The sequence below is a fragment of the Lissotriton vulgaris genome, chromosome 12 (assembly GCF_964263255.1).
Source record: "Lissotriton vulgaris chromosome 12, aLisVul1.2, whole genome shotgun sequence".
NCBI lineage: Eukaryota > Metazoa > Chordata > Amphibia > Caudata > Salamandridae > Lissotriton > Lissotriton vulgaris.
This window is the reverse complement of record NC_141700.1, coordinates 98,754,349-98,779,346: the sequence shown is the minus strand read 5'-3', so window position 1 is coordinate 98,779,346 and position 24,998 is coordinate 98,754,349. Positions and strand designations below refer to the sequence as shown.

Below are 24,998 nucleotides of genomic sequence, written 5' to 3'. Positions count from 1 at the left end.
TGAAAAGCGAAACTTCTATCACTTCCGAAACCAGATAAGGACTCCTCAGAGCTAGGGTCTTTCCGACCACTTGCACTTCTTAACACAGATTACAAAAATGTTGCCACAATCCTAGCTGATCGTTTAGCTCCTTTGGTTCCAACTCTGATGCGTCCGGATCAAAACTGATTTGTTCTGGCCCGAAACAATTCTCTCAATATGCTCAGATTCTTGTGTGTGCTGTAATATACCTCCTCTGTCTGGAACTGAGCAGGCAGGCTGGTATTGGACCTGGGAAACCCTTTGACTCATTGGAATGGGCCTGTCTGTTCGGAGTGCTGCCGCTATATGGTGCTTGTTTTATTCTTCTGGTAACATTTCTTTATACTCAACCACTATCCAGAGTAATAAAAACAGGCTGCCTTATATCTAACCCCATACCGATTCACTGAGGCACCAACTAGAGATGCCCACTATCCCCCCTACTCTTCTCTTTAGCCGTGGAGCCACTGGTGCATGCACAGGGATGGTGTTGAGGGGTCGAATAACAAGTTCAAGTTCAGGGATTTATATAGCGCACTACTCACCCAGAGGGTCTCAAGGCGCTTGGGGAGGGGGGGATCATTTTGAATAACACTAGACAACAGGCTGCACTCCGTTTTCCTTTACATAGACAACATGATCCTCTATCTCAGGGATAGCCATGAAGTCCTGCCTGAAATGGCACTGAGGCTCAATAAGTTAGCAGAGCTTTCAGCTGGAAGGCCTAACTGGGCTAAATCCTGCCTCTTCCCACGAACTGCCACAATGCCAGACTACGCACTTTGTATCCTGCTGACATGGCAGCCTGTCCTGTTTTGTTATCTAGGCATTCACATTTATCGTATACCTGCTGACCTAGATGGTAACCTTGCTCAGGCGGTGACCTCACTGCGAACACATGTAGCGTTTTGGAGGTCCTTGTCATGCTCAGTGGTGTCTCATAGCTCTCACAAAAATGGCAATGCTGCTGCACTTACCATACTATTTCACCTGTCTCCCCCTTTATATCACCAAGCCTTTCTTCCGCTCGCTTGACCAGCTGATGGGCAAATTCATTTGGCATGACACACCGCACAGGATGGCTCTTAATAAACTTTATTTGCCTACGGATCACAAGGATGTCTTTGAAGGGGTGGCTTCAAAGGAACCCTAAAAAGTTGGTAGCAATCCCTCTTAACCCAGGCTCCAGGCAATCAATAGGGGGTAAATCAGCCATTTGAGTGAGGGTATGAGGGTAGGACACAACCTATACAAATGATAAATTGTGCACCACCTCTCCCAGCCAGACTATCAGTATGCAGATATGTCCCCTGTTACACCCAACCCTTCCTGTGTTGTAACTGTCTAGAAAGTATGCACAAAGTGTAGTTGTCACCCAGCCCAGATGTGTATTAGTCAGGATGCATGCCACAAAGAGCCATCAGCACAGAAATGCCTTCTTTCTAAAAGTGGTATTTCTAAAATAGTAATGTGAAATGTAACCACACGTGTAGGATTTATCACTGCCAGTCTGATCAGGAATTACCACTTCTACAGTATTGGGGTGTCTTTCATAGATTCACATGCCTGAATCATTCCCAGTCATCGGAGTGGGAGTCCCACGGTACATAAAATAGCAATAATATGCACATAATAACCAATAACCAAAAAACCTTGCTAATAAACAACCAGGAAGTAAAGTAGCCCTAAGCTACAAGAGCAAAAACTTACACACTCATGACTATCCTACCAAGATGTCCTCTACTAAAAAAAATCTCTCTTCAGGCCTTGTGAATCTTGTGGGAAGCTTCGGCTTTTTAAAGAAGATCCCCACAAAAAGTGCATCTACTGCCTTTATCCTGATCATGAGGTGATGGAGTGTAAAATCTGCAGGACCATCCCTCAGCAGCCCCTCAGACAGGGAAGGATGCCTTCTTCTGTGGCTACAGAAGATTAAAGACCAGGACAATCCCTTATCTGTAGTGGGAAGTGTGGCTTCAGGGTCATCTGTATCCTCAAGAAAGAGGATAGCTGAGGAAGCTCTATCTTCTACTGGGGCTAAGGTGTTAAGGAAAGTTCAACCTCAGCCAGACTCATCCTCGACATCCCACGAACCAGCCACATCTCCGGACATCTGAGAGACCTTCACTGGCTCCCCGTCAACAAAAGAATCACCTTCCGCCTCCTCACCCACGCACACAAAGCCCTACACGACCAAGGCCCGAGCTACCTCAACAGCCGAGTCAACTTCTACGCTCCCAAACGCCACCTCCGATCAGCCAACCACGCCCTCGCCGCCGTCCCCCGCATCCGAAGAGCGACTACAGGAGGAAGGTCCTTCTCCTACCTGGCCGCCAAGACCTGGAACTCCCTCCCGACCTGCGCCTGACCCAAGACCACCTCTCCTTCAGGAAGAAGCTGAAGACCTGGCTGTTCGAGCAGTAGCGGCTCCCCCCCCCCCCCCCCCCCCCCCCCCCCCCAGCGCCTTGAGACCCTACGGGTATGTAGCGCGCTTTATAAGTGTCACTGATTGATTGATTGATTGAGCCCTCCAAGGGCTCTGGCTTGCCTTCTGCAAAAAAGGCTTCTCCACCTTCTAGATCATCATCTGTATCGCCCCCTAAAAAGACTGGAAAGTCTTATGCATCAAAGAGGCTTCCTGAGAAGGTTTTTCCTCAGAAGAAGTCTACGCTGTCGACGGAGTCGTCGTCTGCTCCCTCGTTGTCGATTATCATCGTCGACGCCACTTCAATGTCGACAGTCACCTCATCTCCTAAGCCTAAGATGATGTCATCAGACTCTTCACAGTCGACGCTGGTCTCTGTTGTGGTAAGACCTATTTCGACGACGAAGATCATGCCTTCCATCGTCGACGCTCCGTCGTCTATAACGAAGGGAGGTAAGATTCCGTCGACTAATGCTCTGTCGACGAAGACTGACTTGACGTCGACGACCCCACCGTTGATGAAGGCTGGCTCTAAGTCAAAACCCACCGTCGGAGAAGACTGCCTCGTCGTTGACAGCTTAATCGTCAATAAAAAATGCCCCGTCGACGAAGACATTGTCGACGTAGGATGCCTCCTTGTGGAAGACATAGACGAAGATTACACCATCGCTTAAGTTAAGGGTCTCATCAACACCATCTCAGACGACGGCAGCATCGACGTTTACTGAACTACAAGTATGGTCTTCCACACCATATACGGCCTCTTTTGCCCAACCGATTACGACACCTTCTCTGCGAGAGACGTTACTCATCATTACAAGCTCTGTCACTGCTTAAATTGCCTGACCAATTGCTGGATTCCGATGATGATGATGAGGAGCAATCTGATGTAGACGACCGGTTCCGCACTGCTACAAGTCCATCTGAATTGCTTATTAAATATCAAGAGGAAGATCCAGACGAAGAACAGTTCTCTGAATCTGTATGTCCAGCTCCTGCCATGGTGCCCACCGCACAAATGCCTTTGGCCCGTCTTAATAACTTACAGTACATGTTAGACGATTACTAACATCGTCTCCCTCCATCGGAGTCGGCGGGATCCCTCCTATCCACTCCCATGCCTCAGGCCTCTGCATCCACCTTGAAATCTCCAAGACCACCTTCTCCAGCACCATCGGATCATTCTCAAGAAGCGAACACCACGGATGAGGATAGAGAGGGAGGAGAGGTGGATGACCATTCTAGTCTGTCGGAGTGGGATGACTACCAAATTCAGACACCATCACCTTCTGCTCCAGCTGCGGCTAATTCGCCTCCAGTAGACATCGGAGGATTCCATCTCCTGATGGAAAGAGCTACTAAAAGGTTCCTAATCCCAATGGAAACAAAGAAAGAGGAGTGCTTTCTTTATGATTTTAAAGATCAGCCGCGAAGGCAAGTCAAAACTATTCCCATCATTGACTTCATAAGGAAGGAAGGTTTAAAGATTATGGCGACACCCATTTCCCTTCCGGCTGTATTGCCCGTGTTAGAAAAAAAGAACAAGGCACCGGACAACTCTCTTGCATGCCTAATAGGACAACCTAAGGCTGATTCGGTCGTCGCTCAAGCGGCGCAAAGACTGGCCAGGAACCCCTCTTCACCTATTTCGGCTCCATCTGATAAAGATGGCAGGCATTTGGATTCCATCAGGAAGAATGTCTCCACGATGGCAGCAACCACTGAACGAGTCGCGAACTCCCTAGCGCTATTAGGGAGATACGACAGGCAAATGTGGTCCGACATCTCCCCCTATGTTGAGATGTTACCAGAACCTGCGAGATCTGAAGCAAGGCAGATCCTGCGGGAGGGTGAACTTGCTTCAGCAGAAATGATCGACGCAGCAGTAGACGTAGAGTCTACAGGTTTTAGACCGCTAGCGGGTGCGGCTGTGTTGAGGAGACAGGGATGGCTAAAATCCACATCGTTTCGCCAAGAGGTCCTGACCAAAATAATTGACCTGCCTTTTGATTGCGAGTTTCTTTTTGGCCAGCATGTTGACAAGGCCCTACAGGCTATCAAGAAGGACACTGAAACTGCAAGATCTTTGGGTAGCCTGCAGTTTCGCAAGTCGTCCTTTCGAGGGGCTAAAGGGCGTGGATCCTTTTTCAACAGAGGAAATTACAATCGGCAAAAGTCATATCAGCGGGGTAACTCTTACACGCAGTCCAGAAGGAAGTCCTCCTACCGTGGAAGAGATTCCAATAAAAAACTGAGACCTGCCACCATCTCTACCCTCCCCTAGTCCAAAGTTGGAGGAAAAATATCCCGGTTCTACTGGAACTGGTCCGCAATTATTACAGACAAGTGGGTCCTGGATATAGTGGCCAGACGACACAATTTAGAATTCGTCAAAATTCCCCCAAATTCTCTCAAGGGCCCCCCTCCAGCTCATATCAAGGAGTTGTTCACCCAAATACAGTCAATGATGCAGAAGGCAGCGATCGAAAAAGTTCCTTACTTGCAAAAGGGAACAGGTTTTTACTCCAGATTTTTCCTCCTAAGGAAAAAATCGGGGGAATGGCGTCCCATCCTCTACCTGCGCGCCCTCAACAAATACTTAAAGAAGTTGACCTTCCAAAAGTTAACACTTCAAGAAATCCTCCAGCTTCTTTCAATAGGGGATCACATAGCCACCCTCTACCTTCAAGACGCTTATTTTCATGTGCCGATCTTCCCCAGGCACAGAAAATTCTTACGATTCAGAGTGGCTGGCAGGGATTTTCAGTTCAAAGTTCTCCCCTTTGTGCTTTGTTCAGCGCCCCGTGTTTTCACAAAGGTTATAGCTCCGGTGGCAGCACATCTCCGCTTAGAGGACATTCAAATCTTCCCATACTTGGAAAATTGCCTTGTCAACGCCAGTTCTTTTACAACAGCAAGCGCACATGTTCAAAGATGCTTGTCTCTATTCCAGTCTCTGGGTCTCTCCATCAACTTCGAAAAATTCCGTCTCAAAGAAAGTCATTCTTGGGAGCCACACTGGATACCCATCTCATTCAGGCTTTCGTCTCAAAAAAAAGGCAACACAAAATCTGCAAGATGGCTCACCTATTGCAAGAAAAAGAGTATGTTTCAGTTTGAATGTTCAAATCTTTCCTAGGGATGATCTCATCCTGCATCCCTCGAATACCCAACTGTCGTCTCAGAATGAGACCTTTACAAGAGGAACTCAACCTCCAATGGTTGCAGGTTTCGGGGTCGTTCGACATCATTCGCATAACTCCTCGTATGAGAGAAGTCTTTCACGGGTGGACTCAGATAAAAAATTTGCAAGAGGGATGTGCATTCCTAAAGGAAGTACCTGATTTTACCATCACCACGGAAGCTTCCCTCTAAGGATGGGGAGCACACCTTCAGGGAATGACTGTCAACGGAAAGTGGAATGTGCAACATAGGAAGTGGCACATCAACCTCCTAGAGCTACGAGCCATATTCTTGGCCGTGAAATCCTTTCGAACAGTCATCCAAGGGTCCTCGGTACTAATTCTGACAGACAATACAACAAGTATGCATTATTTAAACAAACAAGGCGGTACAAAATCGGCCCTTTTCTCCCAGCAAGCCCAGGAAATTTGGGATTGCGCTCTGGGTCACAAGATCAATCTTTCAGTGGTCCATGTTCCAGTTCTGCAATATCCAATCACGAATGGGAGATCCATCAACCGACGTTGGACCTAGTCTTTCGGGAGTGGGGCACCCCGATCTGGACCTTTTTGCAACAATTCAGAACCACAAATGCCCACACTTTGCAAGCTGGCTTCCCCACAAGGACTCATGCGGGGGATACGCTTTCGATGAACTGGTCTAAGATATATGCATATGCCTTTCCTCCGATTCCGTTGTTTCCTAGAGTCATCCGCAAAATGAAGAGACAGCCGTGTCGCCTCATCCTCATTGCTCCCAGATGGCCTTGCCAATACTGGTTCACCGAACTTCTCCTCCTTTCGGAGTGCGATCCCATTCAGTTTCCACCAATATCGAACCTTCTGACCATTCAGGGGGGGTCAAATCTGTCACCCGGACCCAGCATTCTTGAGATTAGCAGCTTGGCTCCTCAACACCATGAGTTTGCACACTTAGATATCCCTGCGGATTGTCAAGAAGTTTTAGCCAATGCTAGAGCACCTGCCACGATTAAGACATACAAACTCAAATGGAAGAGATTCTGCCCCTGGTGTCACTCTGCCAATTTACATCCAATTCATGCCAAGCCAGAACAGATTTTACCGTTCTTCATTTGGCTAGATCGGGTTTCTCTCATTCCAAGTTGAAAGTATTCTTGGCAGCCATATCGAGGTTCCGTCAGGATGGCTCGAAGTCTCTCTATTCTACTAGAGTTATTCAGCAATTTTTTAAAGGACTCTTTTGAATGTTTCCTCCTATTCGACGTCCGCCTCCATCCTGGCATTTGAATGTGGTTCTCGCTCAGCTCATGCGTCACCACTTTGAACCTATTCATAAGGTGGATCTTGAGTTCCTTTCGTGGAAGGTTTCTCTACTTTTGGTGCTGACATTTGCAAGAAGTGTCAGCGACATTCAAACATTCACGATCAAGTCACCTTTTCTACAATTCACGTCAAATTCAGTAGTGCTTGGTAGCAATCCAAGCTTCATGCCTAAGGTTCCTTCAGACTTTCACCTTCATGAACCAGTAATTCTGGAGACATTGTTTCCAAATCCTCAAATAGCTGCAGAGAGAGCTTTGCATTTCCTTGACATCAGGAGATGTCTCAAGTTCTATCTGCAACGAACTGCAACAATTTGGAAAACAGATCAGGCATTTGTAGCATATGGAAGGCTACGTCAAGGTTACGCTGTATGCAAACAGACTATAGCTCGTTGGATGTCCTCGACGATTAGTCTGTGTCCTCAACAGGCGGGAGGCCTCTACGCTCCATGCCAAGAGCACATTCTACAAGAGCGGTCTCCTTTTCCACAGCTCTCTTTGCTGGTGTGCCTCTTCCATCAGATCTGCAGAGCGGCAACCTGGTCCAGCAGGCACACGTTTACCAAGCATTACTGTTTGGACACTGCAAGAGATGCAGATATACGTCAGTGGGACAAGCAGTTCTCGGCAATCTTTTCAAATAAGGTGAGCCTCTGTTCTCCCTCCTCCACTATGCTCTTTTTAGATGCTTATTCTTACATTGTGTTCTTTCTTGCCCAGTATGCATTTGTAAGCACTATTGTATTTATATACGTTTAAGATTCGGCTCATGCTGCATTGAGATGCATGTTTACATAAATACTGTAATACAAAGAGCGTCTAACGAGCATTATGGTTTGTACTGCTCTACTCTGATTCAGGCATGTGAATCTATGAAAGACACCCCAATACTGGAGAAGAACAATAGTTACTTGCCTGTAATCTGTGGTTCTCCAGTATTGGTGTCTTTCATAGATTCACATGCAACCCGCCCACTTCCCCGCAGAGGCTCTTTGGCTATGATTAGCTTCACTCCTGTGCGAGAAAATCTGAGAGCCTGAGCCTCTGGGGAGAACATTCTGGTGGGTGCTGTTGCCTGATTGGCTGCAGTTTGGACTATGCAAAATGACTATGATAGTCATGAGTGTAGAAGTTTTTGCTCTAGTAGCTTAGGGCTACTTTACTTCCTGGTTGTTTATTATCAAAGTTTTTTGGGTTATTATGTGCATGTTATTGCTATTTTATGTACCGTGGGACTCCCACGACGACGACGTGAATGATTAAGGCATGTGAATCTATGAAAGACACCAATACTGGAGAACCACAGATTACAGGTAAGTAACGATTGTTCTTAATTGTATATAAGGAATTTCCCAATGCTAGTCCATGAGAGGAGCAGGCCTCACAGCAGTGAAAACGAAATAGGCTATTTGTCACTACTAAGGCATGCAAACCATAAAGATCATGTCCTCCCTTTTACTTACACATCACCCTGCCCATAGGGCTACCTAGGGCCTACCTGAGGCGTGTGACCTATGTGTAATAAAATTAGAGTTTAAAGTTTGGCAAGTAGTTTAAAATACTGAGTTATGGTGGCAGCAAACTGCACACACAGGCCCTGCGGTGGCAGCCCAGAGACCGGTTAGAAAGGAGACTTCTGTGAGTGGCACAAGCAGTGCTGCAAGCCCACTAGTAGCATTTGATTTACAGGCCCTAGGTATATGGTTTACCACTTTAAAAGGGACTTATAATTATATCAAATATGCCAAACTGGTGTGAACCAATCATACCATGTTTAGGGGAAGAGCACATGCACTTTAGCAGTGGTAAAGTGCCCAGAGTCCTAACACCAACAAAACGAATGTCAGAAAAAAGGGAGGAGAAAGGCAAAAAGTTTAGGGATAACCCTACAAAAAGTGTTGGATCCAACCGTGAAGGATTGAGAAAAAAAAATTTGATGTAATGTTTCAACTAATCTGAGCTCTTAGTAATGACCCTTGACCTTGTTGGGCCTCATCAGTGGAGTTCAGCTTAAGTCTCCTTGAGCAGACACTATTGGCATACCCATTAAACTTAGATCGTCTCAATGAGAAACATAAGAACTGGCAAGTGGAAAACTTGAAGTAATCTCGCCCGTTGATAATTATTTGAAATGTATTCCAGTTGATCATTGTTTTTGCTCACTGTTCTACAGGCAGACTGACTATATGTGAATCGGGCTTGGTCCTGATCCTATAGCAACAGTTTTTCCTAAACTGCTAGGCCAGGTCTCCCCTTGAAATTAATGACTTGATTTTGTACTTTTCCCACTATATTCCAAGGATCTTTAAATCTTGTTTCAAATTCTGTTGTAAGCAATATGGTAGATGCATTAAATAGTTATAATGCGCTCCTGCCCACAAGATAGATGTTTGGCTGTTCAGATGAACACCGCGGTGCTGCAGTCTAAGTGACTGTGTCTGTGAATCTCACTTGCCTCTTAGTGGGTTTTATTAGGTCAGTATTAGGAGTGCGTGGAATTTGCTTTAGCATAATTGCATGAAATGCAAATCCGTTATTTTACACTATATATTCAGGCAAAACACAGCCTCGCATTAAAAAAAAAAACCACGAACATCAGCTAGTCACATACGTTTGTTCCAGGGCATTGGCGGTACATTTTTACCATAAAAAGCATATGATTATGCGAAGTGGTGATGGTATACTTTCGGAAATATAAAGTAATGCGGAATTCCTGAAATTTATGCTTTCATATTTTACATTTTGCCCTGGCCTAGTCCTAAGCAGAGTAGCATCAAAGTTTTTTCTCTTATTCATCTAGCCCCCCAACACCAGTGTTAGCCAACTGATAAGCAAGTAAAGTAAAGATACTCGGACACCCCAAGCACAAGTCAAGTTTCCTTCCAGTTTGTCTTCCTTTACAACACTTTGCCCATATTTACTGTAACTAAAACATAACTTTTCTAAACATAAATGGTTTAGCAATGTATTCAAATGTAAAGTTTTGTAAATTAATTTTTTTGTCATGAAATGAGGTTGAAGACAGACAATGAGGCTTATTTAGTTAAGAGCAAGGTGCGGAAATAACTGTTTCCATTGTTCATTACTCCTGTGCACTTTATACTAGTGCAGCAGTGCACTGTGCTTTCAGAGCTAGAGATTCTCCTTATGTGATCAGTCTTCGGCCTACCCACAGGTGCACAATTGGGACGTCCGGACCTGCTCCCCAAGACACTTCCAGTGACTGAAAATACCAATGACTCCATAGCAACAACCTTGTCCACTTCCTCTTTGGGCAGTGAAGGGTTACTTGGCCCAGCACATAGGTAAGCCCGTGGAGTCACTTGTACCTGATTATCTTAAATGTAGAACTGTGGTGTCAGATTTTGCATTTGCTTTTTATTGACAAGAAATAAACAACATCCTAACACATCGGGAAACATTAGTTTTGCAATACAGCCATGTGGGTAATTAAGTACAGTGATAGAACACTTAATCCAATTTAGACCTAACACAGGGTTGAGGGAGGAGAAACAAATGTTGGAGAAGAATAGATTTGCTCATTATAAAACTCATAAAGTAAATATATAAACTTTAGCACAATGTCACCAAAACATAAATAATCATATGGTTCCATATAAGTTCCCCAGATTGCTTGGTAGCCGTCCTTTACATTCCCGAGATTGCATGACATAGTCTCAGAAGGGACTTGCATTGCTAATTCATTGGTCAAGTTCACAGTTTTATGTGGTGCAAGACCTGCCAATCCCTGTGGCTGCTGAAGACCTAATTGTTTACAATTTCTGTTGTTGGAAAGAGATGTGAAGAAAACCTGCTAACCAGAGCAGTGGAAAAACAAGACCAGGGCAATCATGATGGCTAATGAACAAAATACCTTTTTATGATATTTTATGTACTTCTAACAGTTATAAAGATATGTTAATACTTATTATCTTTAAGGAATGTAAGAAATTGCTCTGATTCACAAACTGTTTTATTGTAATGATTCACGAACTGTTTTATTGTAATGATTTTAATTAATCGGACAATGAAGAATATATATATATATATATATATATATATATATATATACACACATACACATACACATACACATACACACACTAATCCTGCTTTCCCTGGTTTAGATGTCCTTCCAGGAGTCCCATTCTGTGAGTTTTTGGCTGTGTAGGAGAGAACCCCACAATGCCATTTTGCCTGATGGTGGAAAAACACTCTTAAGAAATGAATCTTGAAAGGATATCTATTTTAGACAAACTAGAATAGGAAGAGAATGATGGAGACTTGAAATGGTTTGGGGGGGGGGGGGGGGAGGTTGGTAATCTTGGTGCACATTGCTCTAATGAAACACTTATTTAGATCAGTCTATAGTTGGGTAATCTTCTGGCCGGCTGTTCAAACCTAAATGATAGTGTGTTGGATATATTTAGGTCTAGTATTAACTAAGATCTTTTTGATTTCACTAAAAACATATATCACATATAGATACCTATAGATGCTTCCAGCCAGCCCTCTTTATCCCTTGATATGCTTTCACTCACATTTTTCGTCTACTTGCAGCATGGGGTCAGGGATTAAGTCTGATTCAGCTGCTGGCTAACTTCACTGTGAGTGACTGCATTCTGTTCATTCACATCTACACATAAAGTAGTTTTCTTCAGTGTTGGTGACTACCGTGGCAATATTTATTTTTTTGAGACAAATAGTTTTGGCTTCATCCAATTTATTATTTCTTTTTATATATACTGGTGGAGGCCCAAAAGCTACCCCCCAAAATGGTGTTTTACTAAAACCATGATGTACAAAACCAGCATAGACCAAGCCATAAGGCATGCAGTCAACACAGACATATTGGCCTTGGGTTTTTTGTTTCTTTGCTTCCTGATCACTGTTCTGTTCAATTACTTAGATACTATTATTAATAAACCAGCTGTGTCCACTCAGTGGGTCATGATTATGTATCAAATTCACATTTTTTTTTTTTTTTTTTTTTGAAAACCTTTATTGAGCCTTCACAGAGTAGTACACAGCTCGTCGCCTACAACCCAACCGGGCCGGCCGCTAAGAAAGTGCATAGGCAAATAAATATGCATTAATACAGTACATGCGGTCGTGAGGACCTAAGGATGAGGCTCCAAAAGGAAATTGTGGAGAAGGAATCGCGAATGGTCCATGCCTAATTATGAGGTTTTCGTTTTCTGTTTTATGCCTAAGAAAAAGGAAAACATTCAAACTTCGGGAAAACACGTTGCCATCGACACAGGAAACTTAATGCCAGTTAGGTGGAAGTGTGCTTCTGAGTCTATTCCAATAGTGCTTTGCACTTCTTGGTAGATACCAAGCAATCGCCCCATTCCGTTATACCGCCCCCTCCCAGTGTAGCCCCCCCCCCCCACCATCATGCCCTCCCCTCACGTTCACTCTTCCTCATCCGATTCTAGTGTGTCCCCTTCGGGGAGTGGCTCACAAATCTCACCCCGGTAAACATTCCATGGGGACCAAACTTTGTTCCACTTTGCCGGGCACCCCCTGGAAAAATACACCGCCCGCTCCGTGACCATGGCCCTATCCATATTCACACACCATTGTGAGGCCTTCGGTAGATCTGCCACCCCCCAGCGCTGCGCGATGTCCCTCTTAGCCATCATCATACCAATCGTCACCCAGAGGCGGCCATGTCGGGGCAGGTCAGTTGGTTCCCACACATTAAGAAGACAGCGACGTGGCTCTGGAAGCACGGAGACCTCCAGGACTTGTGAGACGGTGCGCATGACCTGACGCCAATATGTTTGTATAAGGGAGCAGTCCCAGAGTGTGTGTAGTAGTGTGCCCTCCTCCCCGCAGCCGCGCAAGCAGAAGGGGTCAGGGGCTCGCTGTATGTGGTGAAGCAATGTCCTGGTGTAGTATGTCCGGTGCAGAACTTTGAGTTGGATGAGCCTCATTCTAGAGGATATGCCCGCCTCTTTAGGGGATGCCAGTGCCTCATTCCATTCGTGTTCATCCATCTCCCCCACCTCCTGTTCCCATTTTCCCTTAAGAGGCACTAGCGGGTCTGGGGAATTATTCAAGAGTTTCCGGTAGGTAAGGGAGGTGGCCTTTTCCACCATATAGTCAGTCAAGAGGCGATCCTCTAGCGGGGACGACTCTGGGAGAGTTGACCCCACCGGAATAACCGCCAGCAGAGCATGACGGACTTGAACATACCGATAGGTTTCATGTGGTCCCATTTCGTAGAGTTCCTTTAGGCGGTCGAACGTGATGACAGCCCCACGGTCCCACATGTCTCCCACTGTTGAGATGCCAATATCGTCCCAGCGGGAGAACCCCTTGCTGGTTCGAAGGTTGCCCAGGGCTCGTGAATCCCAAAGCGGGGTGAGCTTGGTAATAGTATCCTTCCATCCCAGCGCAGCAGTGGCTGCATGCCAGACGGCTACCGTGATCTTAGTGGGCCCCTTCAACAACCTGAGTTTACGTTTGTCATAGAGCGGGGCCAGCAGGGTACCCGCCCCTAGCTGGGCCCGATCTGCCTGGAATGCAGGGTCCGATTGCGATGCGTGCAGCCATTGATTAATCGGTCTAAGCTGAGCCGCCCAGTAGTAAAGTTGGAGGTTAGGAAGTGCGATGCCACCCTCGTACCAGCCTTTACAGAGCTTGGCGTGAGCTATCCGTGCTGGGCGATTGTGCCATAGCAGACCAGAGACCACCGCCGCCACCCTCTTGAAGTACCTGGGGGGCACCGCAAAGGGGGTGTTGTCCAGAATATACAGAAAGCGGGGCAGGGATTTCATTTTAAAGAGGGCTGCTTTTCCCAGCATCGTTAGCGGCAACCCTGCCCAGAAGCTCGCATCTCGCCTGAGGCGATCCAGCGGCGGCGCCAGGTTCAATCTTTCGAATTCCGCCGGGTCGCTCGTAACATGAATACCAAGATATTTAAAGGACGGGCCGGCCAGTCGCAGGGGACAGTCAGAGCCAACCGCGGGTGGGCTGCCCGCCAGGGTGTATAATTCAGATTTAGTCCAATTAATGGTGTAGCCCGACACCTCCCCGTGGGCATTGCAGATACGCAAGAGAGCCGGGATGCCGTGGTCAGGGTCTGTCAGGTATACAAGCATATCATCCGCGTAAAGCGAAATGCGGTCCTCCCAGCCCTCCCTCCACTGAATCCCTTTGAGCAAGGGGGTGGTCCTAATGCGGATTGCCAAAGGCTCTAGCGACAGCGCAAATAGCAGGGGGGAAAGAGGGCAGCCTTGTCGAGTGCCGCGCTTGAGCGGGAAGGAGCGTGAAATGTGTCCATTCGCCACCACATGCGCTACCGGCTTGGTGTACAGCAGTTTAACCCAAGAGATGAAGACAGGGCCGAAACCCATGTACTGGAGAACCTCGAAGAGATAAGCCCACTCAACCATGTCAAAGGCCATCTTGGCATCTAGGGCCAAGATGGCCGCGGGTCCATCGAGTTCCTCCGTTTTGGCCAACACCCCATGCACCCGTCGTAGATTGAGTGAGGTGTTCCTGTGGGGCATAAACCCGGACTGGTCCGGGTGAATTAGATCGGAGAGGTGGGGCATGAGGCGATTTGCCAGCAGTTTCGCCAGAATTTTACTTTCCGCGTTGAGTAAGGATATAGGACGGTATGAGGAGCAGACCTCCGGAGGCTTGCCAGGCTTGGGGATAGCCACTATCGTGGCCGTTCGTTGGTCTAACGGGAGTACCCCCGCGTTACGACACTCCTCATACATTCGGAGCAGGTATGGGCTAAGAACGGCAGTGCGGTCCTGGAACCATTCAATTGGGATGCCGTTCGGTCCGAGCGCTTTGCCCGTATGCAGGGCCCCAATGGCGATCCGCAGTTCGTCAGCAGTGAAGGGCGTCTCAAGCTCGGCCGCCGCCTCGGGCAACAGTGCCGGGATGGGCAAATCATACAGTGCGCCCTGGGCCGCAATGGCCGTGACGTCTCGCTCCGGGGTGTAAACTTTCTCGAAGTGGGCAGCCAACGCTTCTACTATCCGAGCTGGGTCCGTGTGAATGTTCCCCTGGTCATCCCTAACCTGTTGAATCCCCTTGGCACTCCCACCTCTTTTGTCTAACCAGGCCAGCATTTTCCCCGCCTTGTCCCCCAAATCATACACCCGGTTTTGCGTGTCAGTGATGTGACCTTGTGCAATGTGTCGAGCGTGGTCTGTATAGAGACGCTGGGCCAGCATGAGCGCATGCAGTGTGTCGTCGGTGGGGTCCGTTTCATGGGCAGCGGTTGTTTCACGCAGTCGTATCGCGAGCGCCGAGTGTTCCGCCGCCTGTTCTCGTCTATACGAAGTTATGGAGCTAATGGCTTGCCCCCTCAGGACAGTCTTGTAGGCCTCCCATAGCACCTCAGCCGAGGCTGCGGTAGGCTCGTTCTCCATGAAGTAATGTGTCGTGACAGTCTGCAGTGCCTTCCGGACCTTAGGCACCTTAAGATATGAGGCACGCATCGGGAAGATGCGGTGGCGTGAGCGTGTTTGTGAAGTAATGGTGAGAGTCAGTGGGGAGTGATCCGAGATGCCCCTTGGGTGAATGAGCACCTCTTCTACGCGCTGCAACCCATCCCCCAGCGCCAGAAAGTGGTCAATGCGGGACAGGCTATTGTGGACGGTGGAGTGGAAGGTGTACTGTCGCAGTGTTGGGTGGACGTGTCGCCATATGTCTACCAGCCCCAACGCCTCAAGGAACCTCTGGAATCTGGAGGTACCCCCGGGGAGAGCGGTTGCTGGGAACCTATCGAGTTGTGGGTCGGCAGGGGCATTAAAGTCCCCGCCTAACAAGGTGTCACCCTCGGGGAGGGACAGTAGGAAATCGCCCAGGGCAGGCAGCATCACAGAGTGCAAGGACGGCGGGATGTACACTGATACTATTGTCAGGGGGCGCCCCTCCCATTGACCGCTCACTGCGGCAAAACAGCCCTGTGAGTCAGTTTTTGTGCTACTGGTGATAAAAGTTGAGGATTTTCTGAGCAGGATACCCGTGCCCCGGGACCCAGTGGAGAATTCGGAGTGGGCCAACATTGAATACCCTCGCCTGTCCAGGGCCTTGGTGGCAGTACCCATTAGATGGGTCTCTTGAAGGAGTATGAGGTCAGGTTTATGACGCTTGACCTCGGACAGAACAAGGCCTCGCTTCACTTTATCACCCAAACCACGCACGTTCCAGGCCAGAAGCTTGAGGGAGGAGCTGCCCAATCGCGTCTCACCCGCCTGCATCACGTTAGGCCGCTCACCCACCACCATCGAAACTCGGGGGCCAGAACCCTCAGCACATGGCCCACCCTCCCAGCATCGTTCCAGTAAACAGCACTGTACATTCTACATTGTTCGATCGATAGCATGAATTTCCCGTAAAACCAAACAAATCCCCCCCCCCCCCAACACCCCCACCCTGCCTCCCTGCCAAACGGACTCAAAACTGCCCGCCACCCCAACTTAGCAGAGCGCTTAACCCATCGTTGAAACAGAGTACTTGCACGTCGGGGGAGAGTGTCCCCCAAAGCAGGCGGTCCCTTTGGAGCCCTTGGGCGTCCGGGCCAGTGTCCATTAACGGCTCAAAGAATATTCAGTGGGAGTAAAGTTCAGGAGTAGCTCGGTAGTCCCTTGTGGTCTCTTCATTCGCCGCCAGCAGCTCCCAATTGGTCCTGCGGCGGTGATCCATTCTCGCTGGTCCTGGATGGAGAGCGTGAGCCCCGTCGACTCATCCCTCCCGATCTGTTGCGTCGACGGTTAGTGGTGCGGTCCACAGTGCGCCAGCCATCCAGCCATTCCCTGGCAGTCTCTGCTGAATCGAAAAACCAGACCTTCTTATCCGCTACCACTCGTAGCCGGGCCGGAAACAGCATGGAGTACGGCAGTTCTTGGTCGCGAAGTGACTTTTTAACTTCGAGGAAAGTCCTCCTCTTACGGGTGACCTCCGCCGTGTAGTCAGGGAAGAATGAAATCCGTGAATTCTGGATTTGGATGGGCGGTGCCACCCTAGCGGCCTGGAGGACTGCATCGCGGTCCCGAAAGTTGAAGAGTCTCGCCAAGATGGGGCGAGGAACGGCACCCGGGGTAGGCGTCCCACCCGGGACCCGGTGGGCCCGTTCTACTGTAAAGAAGTTGGATAGTCCCTTCGGGGCCAGTTTGGTCTTTATAAGGTCTTCAACGTACAGGTCCATGGCCCCTTTGTTTCAGACTCCGGGACCCCCAAAATACGGACGTTGTTGCGTCTGGAGCGCCCCTCCTGGTCATCCAGCTTACTTTTCAAAAGTTTATTGTCCGCCTGCAGCCTCTCCATTGCCACTTGTAGGTCAGAAACGTCTTCTATTAAAGATTTGGTCACCACCTCCACCTGCTTCACCCTTTCGCTCATTTTCTGGAGGTCGGCTCTGATAAGGGTAACCTCCGCCGCGGTCGAACCCACCGTGGCCTGCACCTGCTCCAGTGCCCGTAGCACGTCGTCCAGCGTGGCCTTTTTAGCGCCGTCGTTGTCAGCACCCTTCCCCAATGATTTGCGCTGCTCAGATTGTGTGGCTGACTGGCTCTCGTATGCATATTTCCCAAGCTTCGCCTGAGCAGCATTCTGCCGTTGTCCCTTCCCCGCCATTGCTGTCCAGTGAGACAAAGTCGAAGCTGGAGCGGGCCGGAGGTCCGTCGCTGTCCACGGGGGGTGGGAAAGGAATGCAGGGGGGGTTCAGAACTGGTGGGAGGCCAAAGTTCGCTGGTGCTATGCCAGTGCCGCCGGCCGCCGCGGAGCTGTAGCGGCCACGGCCAGTTCAGCAAAATGGCGACTGGTGCTGTGCAGGACCTCTGGTCCGTGTCGAGCGCAGCCAAGGGGCACCGATGCCCAGCGTCACCGTGTACTCCACGGGAGGGGTAGAACCGCCGTCGGGGAGGATCACTAGCCAAAGGTGTCGGGCAATGGCGTCGTCGGCTACTTCCGGATGGTTGCGCCGGGGAGGGTGAACTTCCGCCCGGCCTCAGGATTCACTTGAGACCGATGCTCGCCTCGTGTCACCAGGCCCGTCTCGCACAAGGGACAGAGATGAGGTTTCGCCCCGAAACCGGGGTCCAGGCGCTCCCAAATTTTCTGTGCCGGTGCCGCTCGGTCACCGCACCCAGGACACCCTCTTCGGACTGAGTAGTGAGCGGATTGGCATGCGGATTGTTGCGGGAAGCCGCCTTGCTACGGGAGCCTCTCTAGGTTGCTGCCGCCATCATCGGCTGCTAGCCACGCCCCCATCATCAAATTCACATTTGATGCTAGCCACTGCAGACTGGCTAAGACAAAATTCCCTTCAGTTCAATGGATCAAAGACCGAGGTGCTGCACTGCTCACTGGACAAAATATTTCGCCCTCTGCTTGCAGACTTCTGGCCCCCCACCACCTCGGTCACGATCGAAGCAGCAGATGCTGCACGCAACCTGGGTGTCATCTTTGGTCCACACCTACAGTTGGATGCCTTTGTAAACAAGACCATTGGTACCTGTATGATGATGATACGAATGTTGCGTAAGATCCTCCCCATTCCACCTGTATCGGCCAGACCTGAAGTAGTGCGTAGCATCATACTCCGCAGACTTGATTACTGCAATGCATTGCTCCTAGGAGGCCCTAGTTCCCTGATTAGACAATTGCAGCGGATCCAGAATATGGCAGCCAAGCTGGCCCTTTCACGGGCGCGCTCAGCCTCATCATCTTTGGCACTCGGGGACCTTCATTGGCTGCCTGTTCATCAGCGGATCTGCTTTAAGGCTTCTTGCATTGTCTTCAGGGCACTACACGGTCAAAGGCCCATTGCGCTTCAGGAACTCCTTTCATGGTGTTCGGCAGCCAGACCTCTACGTTCCTCTTCTGCCTATTTGGTGGCAGTTCCTAGAATCCAGAGGATATGGATGGGTGGCCGCTCCTTTGGCTTCACGGCTGCTAAACTCTGGAATTCCTTTCCAATCCTTGAGGAGTTTGAATTAACTGTCTTTTTTCAAAAAGGGGCTCAAGTCCCATCTTTTTCCTAGGGCTGTGTGATCTTGTTCTGTTCGTGATGTATCTAGAGTCAAAGAGCCAGGATATCCTCTGGGTGACAGTTAGCGCTATAAAAATATGCCTTACATTACATTTAACAGCAGTGATGATACTTCAGCATCTGTTGTGGTTTAGATGTGGTCGTTTGTGGTTAATTTTTTTCCTTTCCCCCCTGATTCTCCATAGGTCGGTGGGTGTAGATGTGCATAAACCTGCAAATGCGGAGTCTATTGTAGAGCCCAGTGTAGAGCCTTCAATTGGTGCAACTACAGTCATCAGCCAGCCTGAGAGGTGAGTGTTGTAGTTTGTGATTGTGCGTTTTTGTTCAAGGTGGTCCTGAGAATGATTGAGTGCAAACTCTTAATACACAGCTTTTTAACATCTTAGTTTGTCCTTTTTTCCCCCCGCCAAAAAGCCCGGTTTGTTATCCTTACCTGTTCTTATTTCCTTTAGTGACAACGTAATGGCTGAAGGTGGTTATGAGCTGCCAAAAGGGTGTGCAGAAGAAAGGGATGGCAAACTACAGGAAATTGAGAGCTGCCTGGTAAGTTTAATTGTAGATGCATAGCTTGATCCCTCCATTGCAATCCATGTAAATGTCCAGTATTTGTAAAGCGCAAGTACCCGAGGGCGTCAAGGCGCTGGGGGCCGACAGGAACATTAAACGAGCTATTGCCCAGAGTCGCATGGTGCTGGGCTGATCTGCCGCCGGGGATCGAACCATGAGCCCCTGGGTTCCAGAGTCAACCACCCTGGCCACTGCACCACACCTCTTCCCTCATCCATCAATGTTAAAATTTAAAATGTACATTTCTTGCAAGTATGAAGGCCACAAAACCTCTTCGAACAAACAGAACAAATAGAAATGTTCCATATGAAAGCAGATCATGTGCTTTGCTGATGTTTTTAGTTTAAATATGTGTATTTGGTTTCTAAAAACGTCTAAAATTCCATTTGAGCTATTTGATTAAATACTCCATGGTAATACAGTAGCTTTTTAGAAAGCATTAGTTTTTTATTGTAAAGTGGCAATGTGAATTTAAACTTCCCTAGAGTCTGTAGACTTCAGTTCCTACTATCCTTTTTTTTTTTAGGTCGACCCTGAGCCAGCACGTATGCGCTGCTCTGCGAGACTTGTTGTGGTGGAGTAGCGAATAGAAGCCCCTCTCACTCTCCGCCCATATTAGCCATTGGCTTTTCATTGTCTGCCCAAAATGCTGGCTTCTGATTCGAAAATAGGCTTGTTAGTCCCTCCTTATTACCGCCTCCTCTTCATTTGTCACCTTCCATGGCGACTGTCCCCTTTTTTTCGATTGTTACATGGTACATTTTATTTAGACTGTGAGCACTATTTTCTTTCTTAAGTTTCTCTTACTGCAGGCACAAAGTGCTTTGGTGCCTTCTTTACCCCGCACCCTCCCGTTGACTTGCCTTGTTTACCCCCGCCCTCCCTCCTGTTGTCCGTGCCTTTCCCCTCCCCCCTGAATGTTTGAAGGTTTTCTCTTGTGAAGGGTGTTTCTGTGATGCCACACTGTGTTTTCATGACACAAATAGAGTTTTTAAGCACTTTTAGCTCGCATACTACCTCTAGCTGATTTATCCAATTTGAGCATGATTGCGTCTTTTAAAATAATTTTCTATTGTCTTGAAAATTATCACTTTGGTTTGGAAAAGTATCCATTTACAGTAGAAAATATTCTAGAAATAATCGCCCGTATAGGCATTGAAATGGACTTATGCCTGACAAAGATTGGGTCAAAGCTGCTGGGAACAGTCATGAATAATGTATAATTTTTTTCTTACTGATGTGTAACGAAGGATATAGTGACCGTAAACTTAGCATTACATTTTTGACACAGAAGTAATTGCGGAGAAAGTGATGATCACCCTTAATGCAACTACTGAACAACAGTCAAAGTGGTGATCTCTTACTTTGAGGATAAAGATAGGTGAACATCAGTTTCGGGTGAAAAATGTGGACATCAGTTTTGGGTGAAAAAGGTGGAAGGGGAGGAATGATGTTCTAGTTTGGGAGTGACAGATGCAGTGGGAATGGAAGGTTAGGTTAAACATGAGTTAATGTTTAGGAAAAATAGTATACCATGTGATTAATGAACAAACTCTTTTTTCTGTCTCCTTGTAGTGAATGAGCAGATGGGGACACCTGTGGTGTGAAGTCCTGAGTCATTGGTGTAGTGTTCACTGATATTTCGTCTTTGTGGATGGACTCCTATTATGTATTCGTAAATCTCAAGGAACACGGAAGCAAATGACGGTGTTGAAAGAGAGCCTGCCACCGGCTTGGCCAGGATACCTCATCCACCGCCTGCCGGTGTGAAAGATTTCTCTGCATGGAGCGATTGGAAGAAGTCTTTTTGCTGCCTCTTCATGTTTGATCCATATGGCAAGAGCCATAACTACAGATGATAGTGGACAGAATTCAGAGAGAAGTTCTACTGTGGAACGGTGCAGAGTTAAGTTTATATGAAAAGGAAAGCCTATGAAAGAAAGCTTGAACCGTGAAACATTAAGAATGCCAAATGAATGGTGTTCGGACCGCTCCAACAACCATGGGGAGATAGTGTTGTTTTTTTATTAATATCTTGAATATTATTCTCCATAGCAAAAAATATTTTGAAATGATTGTTAGTATCTGTCAGAAGATCATTTGAGTTTTCTGCGGAATTTCTTTTCTGCACGTTGAAGACGTTGAAGGAGCACAGCAGATCACCGCTTGCTCGAGATCAACTTTATTTTACATACTTTTTTATGTATTCAAAGTTTAGCTGATATTGCTAGCACTTGATTTACCAGAGATCTGGAGTCTTCCAGATACTTGAAACGTTTCCTGGAGCTTAGCAGTGGCGCCAAGCAATGCTTTTATCAAGTGCTGTTAAACATGATTGTATATATTTTTATACTTTTTTTTTTTAAATGACTAGTGTGGAAGGTTCGCCGCATCCCATTTTAAATTTAATCTGGCCTTATTGAACAATGGCCTTCTTGAAAAATTTACTTTTACCAATTTAACCATCCACTGCCACCTTACCTTCAGTAGCTTCTGACACCCGGACCAAACCTCTTGTACTCTGCCAAGTGGCATGCTGAGCACTTTGATCCCGGGAGCTGTCGTAGCTCCGAAGTTCTACATCATTGGATGAACATTACATTCTGGAACCTATCCTGCGACTCACAATTGATATGGTCCAGACGGAGGCACTAAACATACCTGTTTCGGCACGTGATGTGCAGAATCACAAACAAACCCAGATAATTGCAATGTGCATGGTGTATGAGTCACTCCTAGTACTACATATGAGATACTGTGTGTGCTTGCAGGGCACTTGGACCAAAACTTGCCTAAGAAAGGTCTGTTCCGTTAGCTGAGTTGCATCCTTGCTGTGAGAATAAGCTGATGAAAAAGGTGCTGTTGAACTTTCTTTTCACGAGGGTGTGTCGGTTCATGCACATCTTCAGACCGAAGTTCGACTATCTTTGATAGACTGGAAACATTAGACTGAAAGTTTTGAATGTTTCCTAGTGTGCTTTTTTGCAAGTCTATGTTTAACCAGGACTCCTAACTAGGAACACATTTCTACAAGGTTGCTATTGATGTAGTGTAATGTTAAATGCAGCTTGTTTAGGGAATATCTACAATGACAAATGCAGCAATTAGTTTTCTTTCTCCTGCTCCTGTTATTTACTGGCTGCCAGATTTAAAAGCAATTTCTTAGGAGGCACTGAAAAGTGTAAACTGAACAGAAAGCAGTACAGACCAGAGGGGTGTGTGTTTGGCATGGGAATGTACTATAATCTGCTGCCTTGGCAGCTGTTCTCGATGCTCGTGCGTCAGATTTTTATTTTGGTTCCTTGGAGCCCAGTGCCTGGAGACCGTTTCACAGTAAGTATGATTTAAGTGCAGTAACTAGCTGCTACTGCTGTGAAACACCTATTAATTGATCCATGTACCTTGTCTCAGAACATATTTATGCTTTTGTCTGTACTTCAGTTTGTCAAGCTCCAGGACAGTGGTATTGTGTGGTTGGGGCATTGGGTTTTGCAGCTTCCACTACAAAAGTGTACTGCAGCCTGTGTCCATTGCATGTGTATGGCTGCATGTGTCTTGGTTTCACAATCCACAGCACAGGGCTGGACTGGTACAACCTACGTGAGTGTCAGTGTGTACTGCTATCAATGGCCTGTGAATGTGTTCCACAGTCTAAAGGTATAGGTATGTGGTGCACGGTGTGCATTAGTTATCCGGAATCGTACCATCACGTGTTTTTCAGTTCTCAAATTGAGTACAGGCATGAACTGCAGTTTGGGGAAGGCGTAAGATCTACAGCTTCTTTGTACAACAGTATACTGTTGTCTGTGACCTGTGCGCCAGACAACATGCTGTCCTTGGTGAATAAGTGTAATTTGCCTGTACTTCAAATTCTTAATACAGAGTTGTTCTACTAGTGGAGGACCTCTGTAGTGGTTCCTTCTTGGATGGGTATGCACAGCAACATGTACTGTGGTTTCTGATTCCAGTTACACCGTGTGTGAACTGGTTCCTTGAGATTGAATGTGTACTGCTGTTTAAACCCTGTGTACATTTGATTGTCCAGTACTGGTGTGTACCACAATTGGGGATTCCTTAGTCTCTGATACATACGTGTACTGCAGTCTGCAGTGGTTCGTGGTTCTCAGTGATGGGAGTTTACTGAAGCCTAACCAGCGGGTCATGAGTTTTGTATTTGGGGGTGGGGGTTCTGTGGCCTCTGTAGTGGTTCATAGTTCTCTAATGTAGGTAGGAACTGCATTTTATGTAGTGGTCTGTAGGTGAACTATGCAATTGTTCATGGGTCCTTAAGGGCATGATGTACTACAATCTGGGCAGCAGTTGACTGTTATCTAGTTCCGTGGTGTCTGCAGACTATGCAGGGGTTCATGGATCAATAAGACCGGTGTGCACAATATCACTTGAATATGGGCTGGGTTTGCTAGTTTCTACTAGAAGCCTGAAATGTGACTTGGGAAACTGCATGTCGTCTGGCAAGTCTCCAGTAAAAGAAAAGACTAAGCTTGCTCGTTGGTGCCTTGTTCTTTGGTGCAGTTATTTCACACAGCCATACAAGCTGCTCATTTCGTTGATCATCCTGTTGATCATCCCACAGCTGCCATAAAGCCTGCTTACTGCTAGATAAGTCTTCATATCTCTGTGCTGACTTGTTCAATCAGTGGTGTTTGCAGTGATGCCACAGAGTTCGAATTAATACTGACAAAAATGCTCTCGATGTGAACTGCAATGTTGCTATGAATTTACTACTTGGTGCCCCCCACCAGCAGCCTCTGGCTGTAGTTACAGGGCTCGCGAGGACTTGATCTGACCTGGAGGTTTTGCCTTACCTGGCGTTCCAGTGCCAGGAGATTGTTTTTTTCCCCACAGGTCAATTTATCCTAAGAACTGTCTATATTAGATATGTCGTTTTGTGCCGGCTCTTTGAAATGAATAGTATTTTCTTTCCAGGGAGACGCTTAACTAATCTCTCCAATTATGTATTATTTTCATGTTTAAATATTTATGTAACGTGTATCTAAGTGTTTTTCTGGGCCTAGATTCTCAGTGAACAGGAGGGCTGCTGCTGATATTTAACTCATAAACCTTTGTATTTAAAAATGAAAAAGCTCTTGCATTCTAAACTGCCTTTGTCTTTTGTTATTTGTCTACTTTTCATATTATTCTTCCATCTGATATGGCTGTAGAGAGGCATGTCTGACTATGAATCTCTGCCAAGAGGTTATGTGGGGTTGAAGTGAGGAAGGAGGGCTACACTAAATTCTACAACAGATAGAAACTAGTTTGGGCACTCCAGTAGTCATAGTAATCAAGCATTAGACGTTTTCCCTAGTCTCCAACACTACATCCAAACTGGGATCCACTGAATAGTGGTCAGATACAGAGATTAGCAAGAATAATTGGGTATTGCTTGTTCTTTTTATAAATGGATTTGAAAACAGGCTGGGTTGTTTTTGATTTGGGGACTGTTTGAA

General features: G+C 47.2%; 1 protein-coding gene across 2 annotated transcripts in view; it reads left to right on the top strand.

The window, feature by feature from the left end:
- The window catches only part of PIP5K1A (phosphatidylinositol-4-phosphate 5-kinase type 1 alpha), a 171,133-nt gene extending 146,486 nt beyond the window's left edge, over positions 1 to 24,647 (top strand). For both annotated transcript variants that reach the window (XM_086947355.1, XM_086947354.1), the window contains 4 exons: positions 10,108 to 10,237; positions 19,146 to 19,250; positions 19,413 to 19,503; positions 21,103 to 24,647. In XM_086947355.1, coding sequence (XP_086803481.1) covers positions 10,108 to 10,237; positions 19,146 to 19,250; positions 19,413 to 19,503; positions 21,103 to 21,105 — 329 coding nt within the window. In that variant the 3' untranslated portion in view covers positions 21,106 to 24,647. The remainder of the gene's footprint in view (positions 1 to 10,107; positions 10,238 to 19,145; positions 19,251 to 19,412; positions 19,504 to 21,102) is intronic.
- The last annotated feature ends 351 nt before the right edge of the window (positions 24,648 to 24,998 follow it).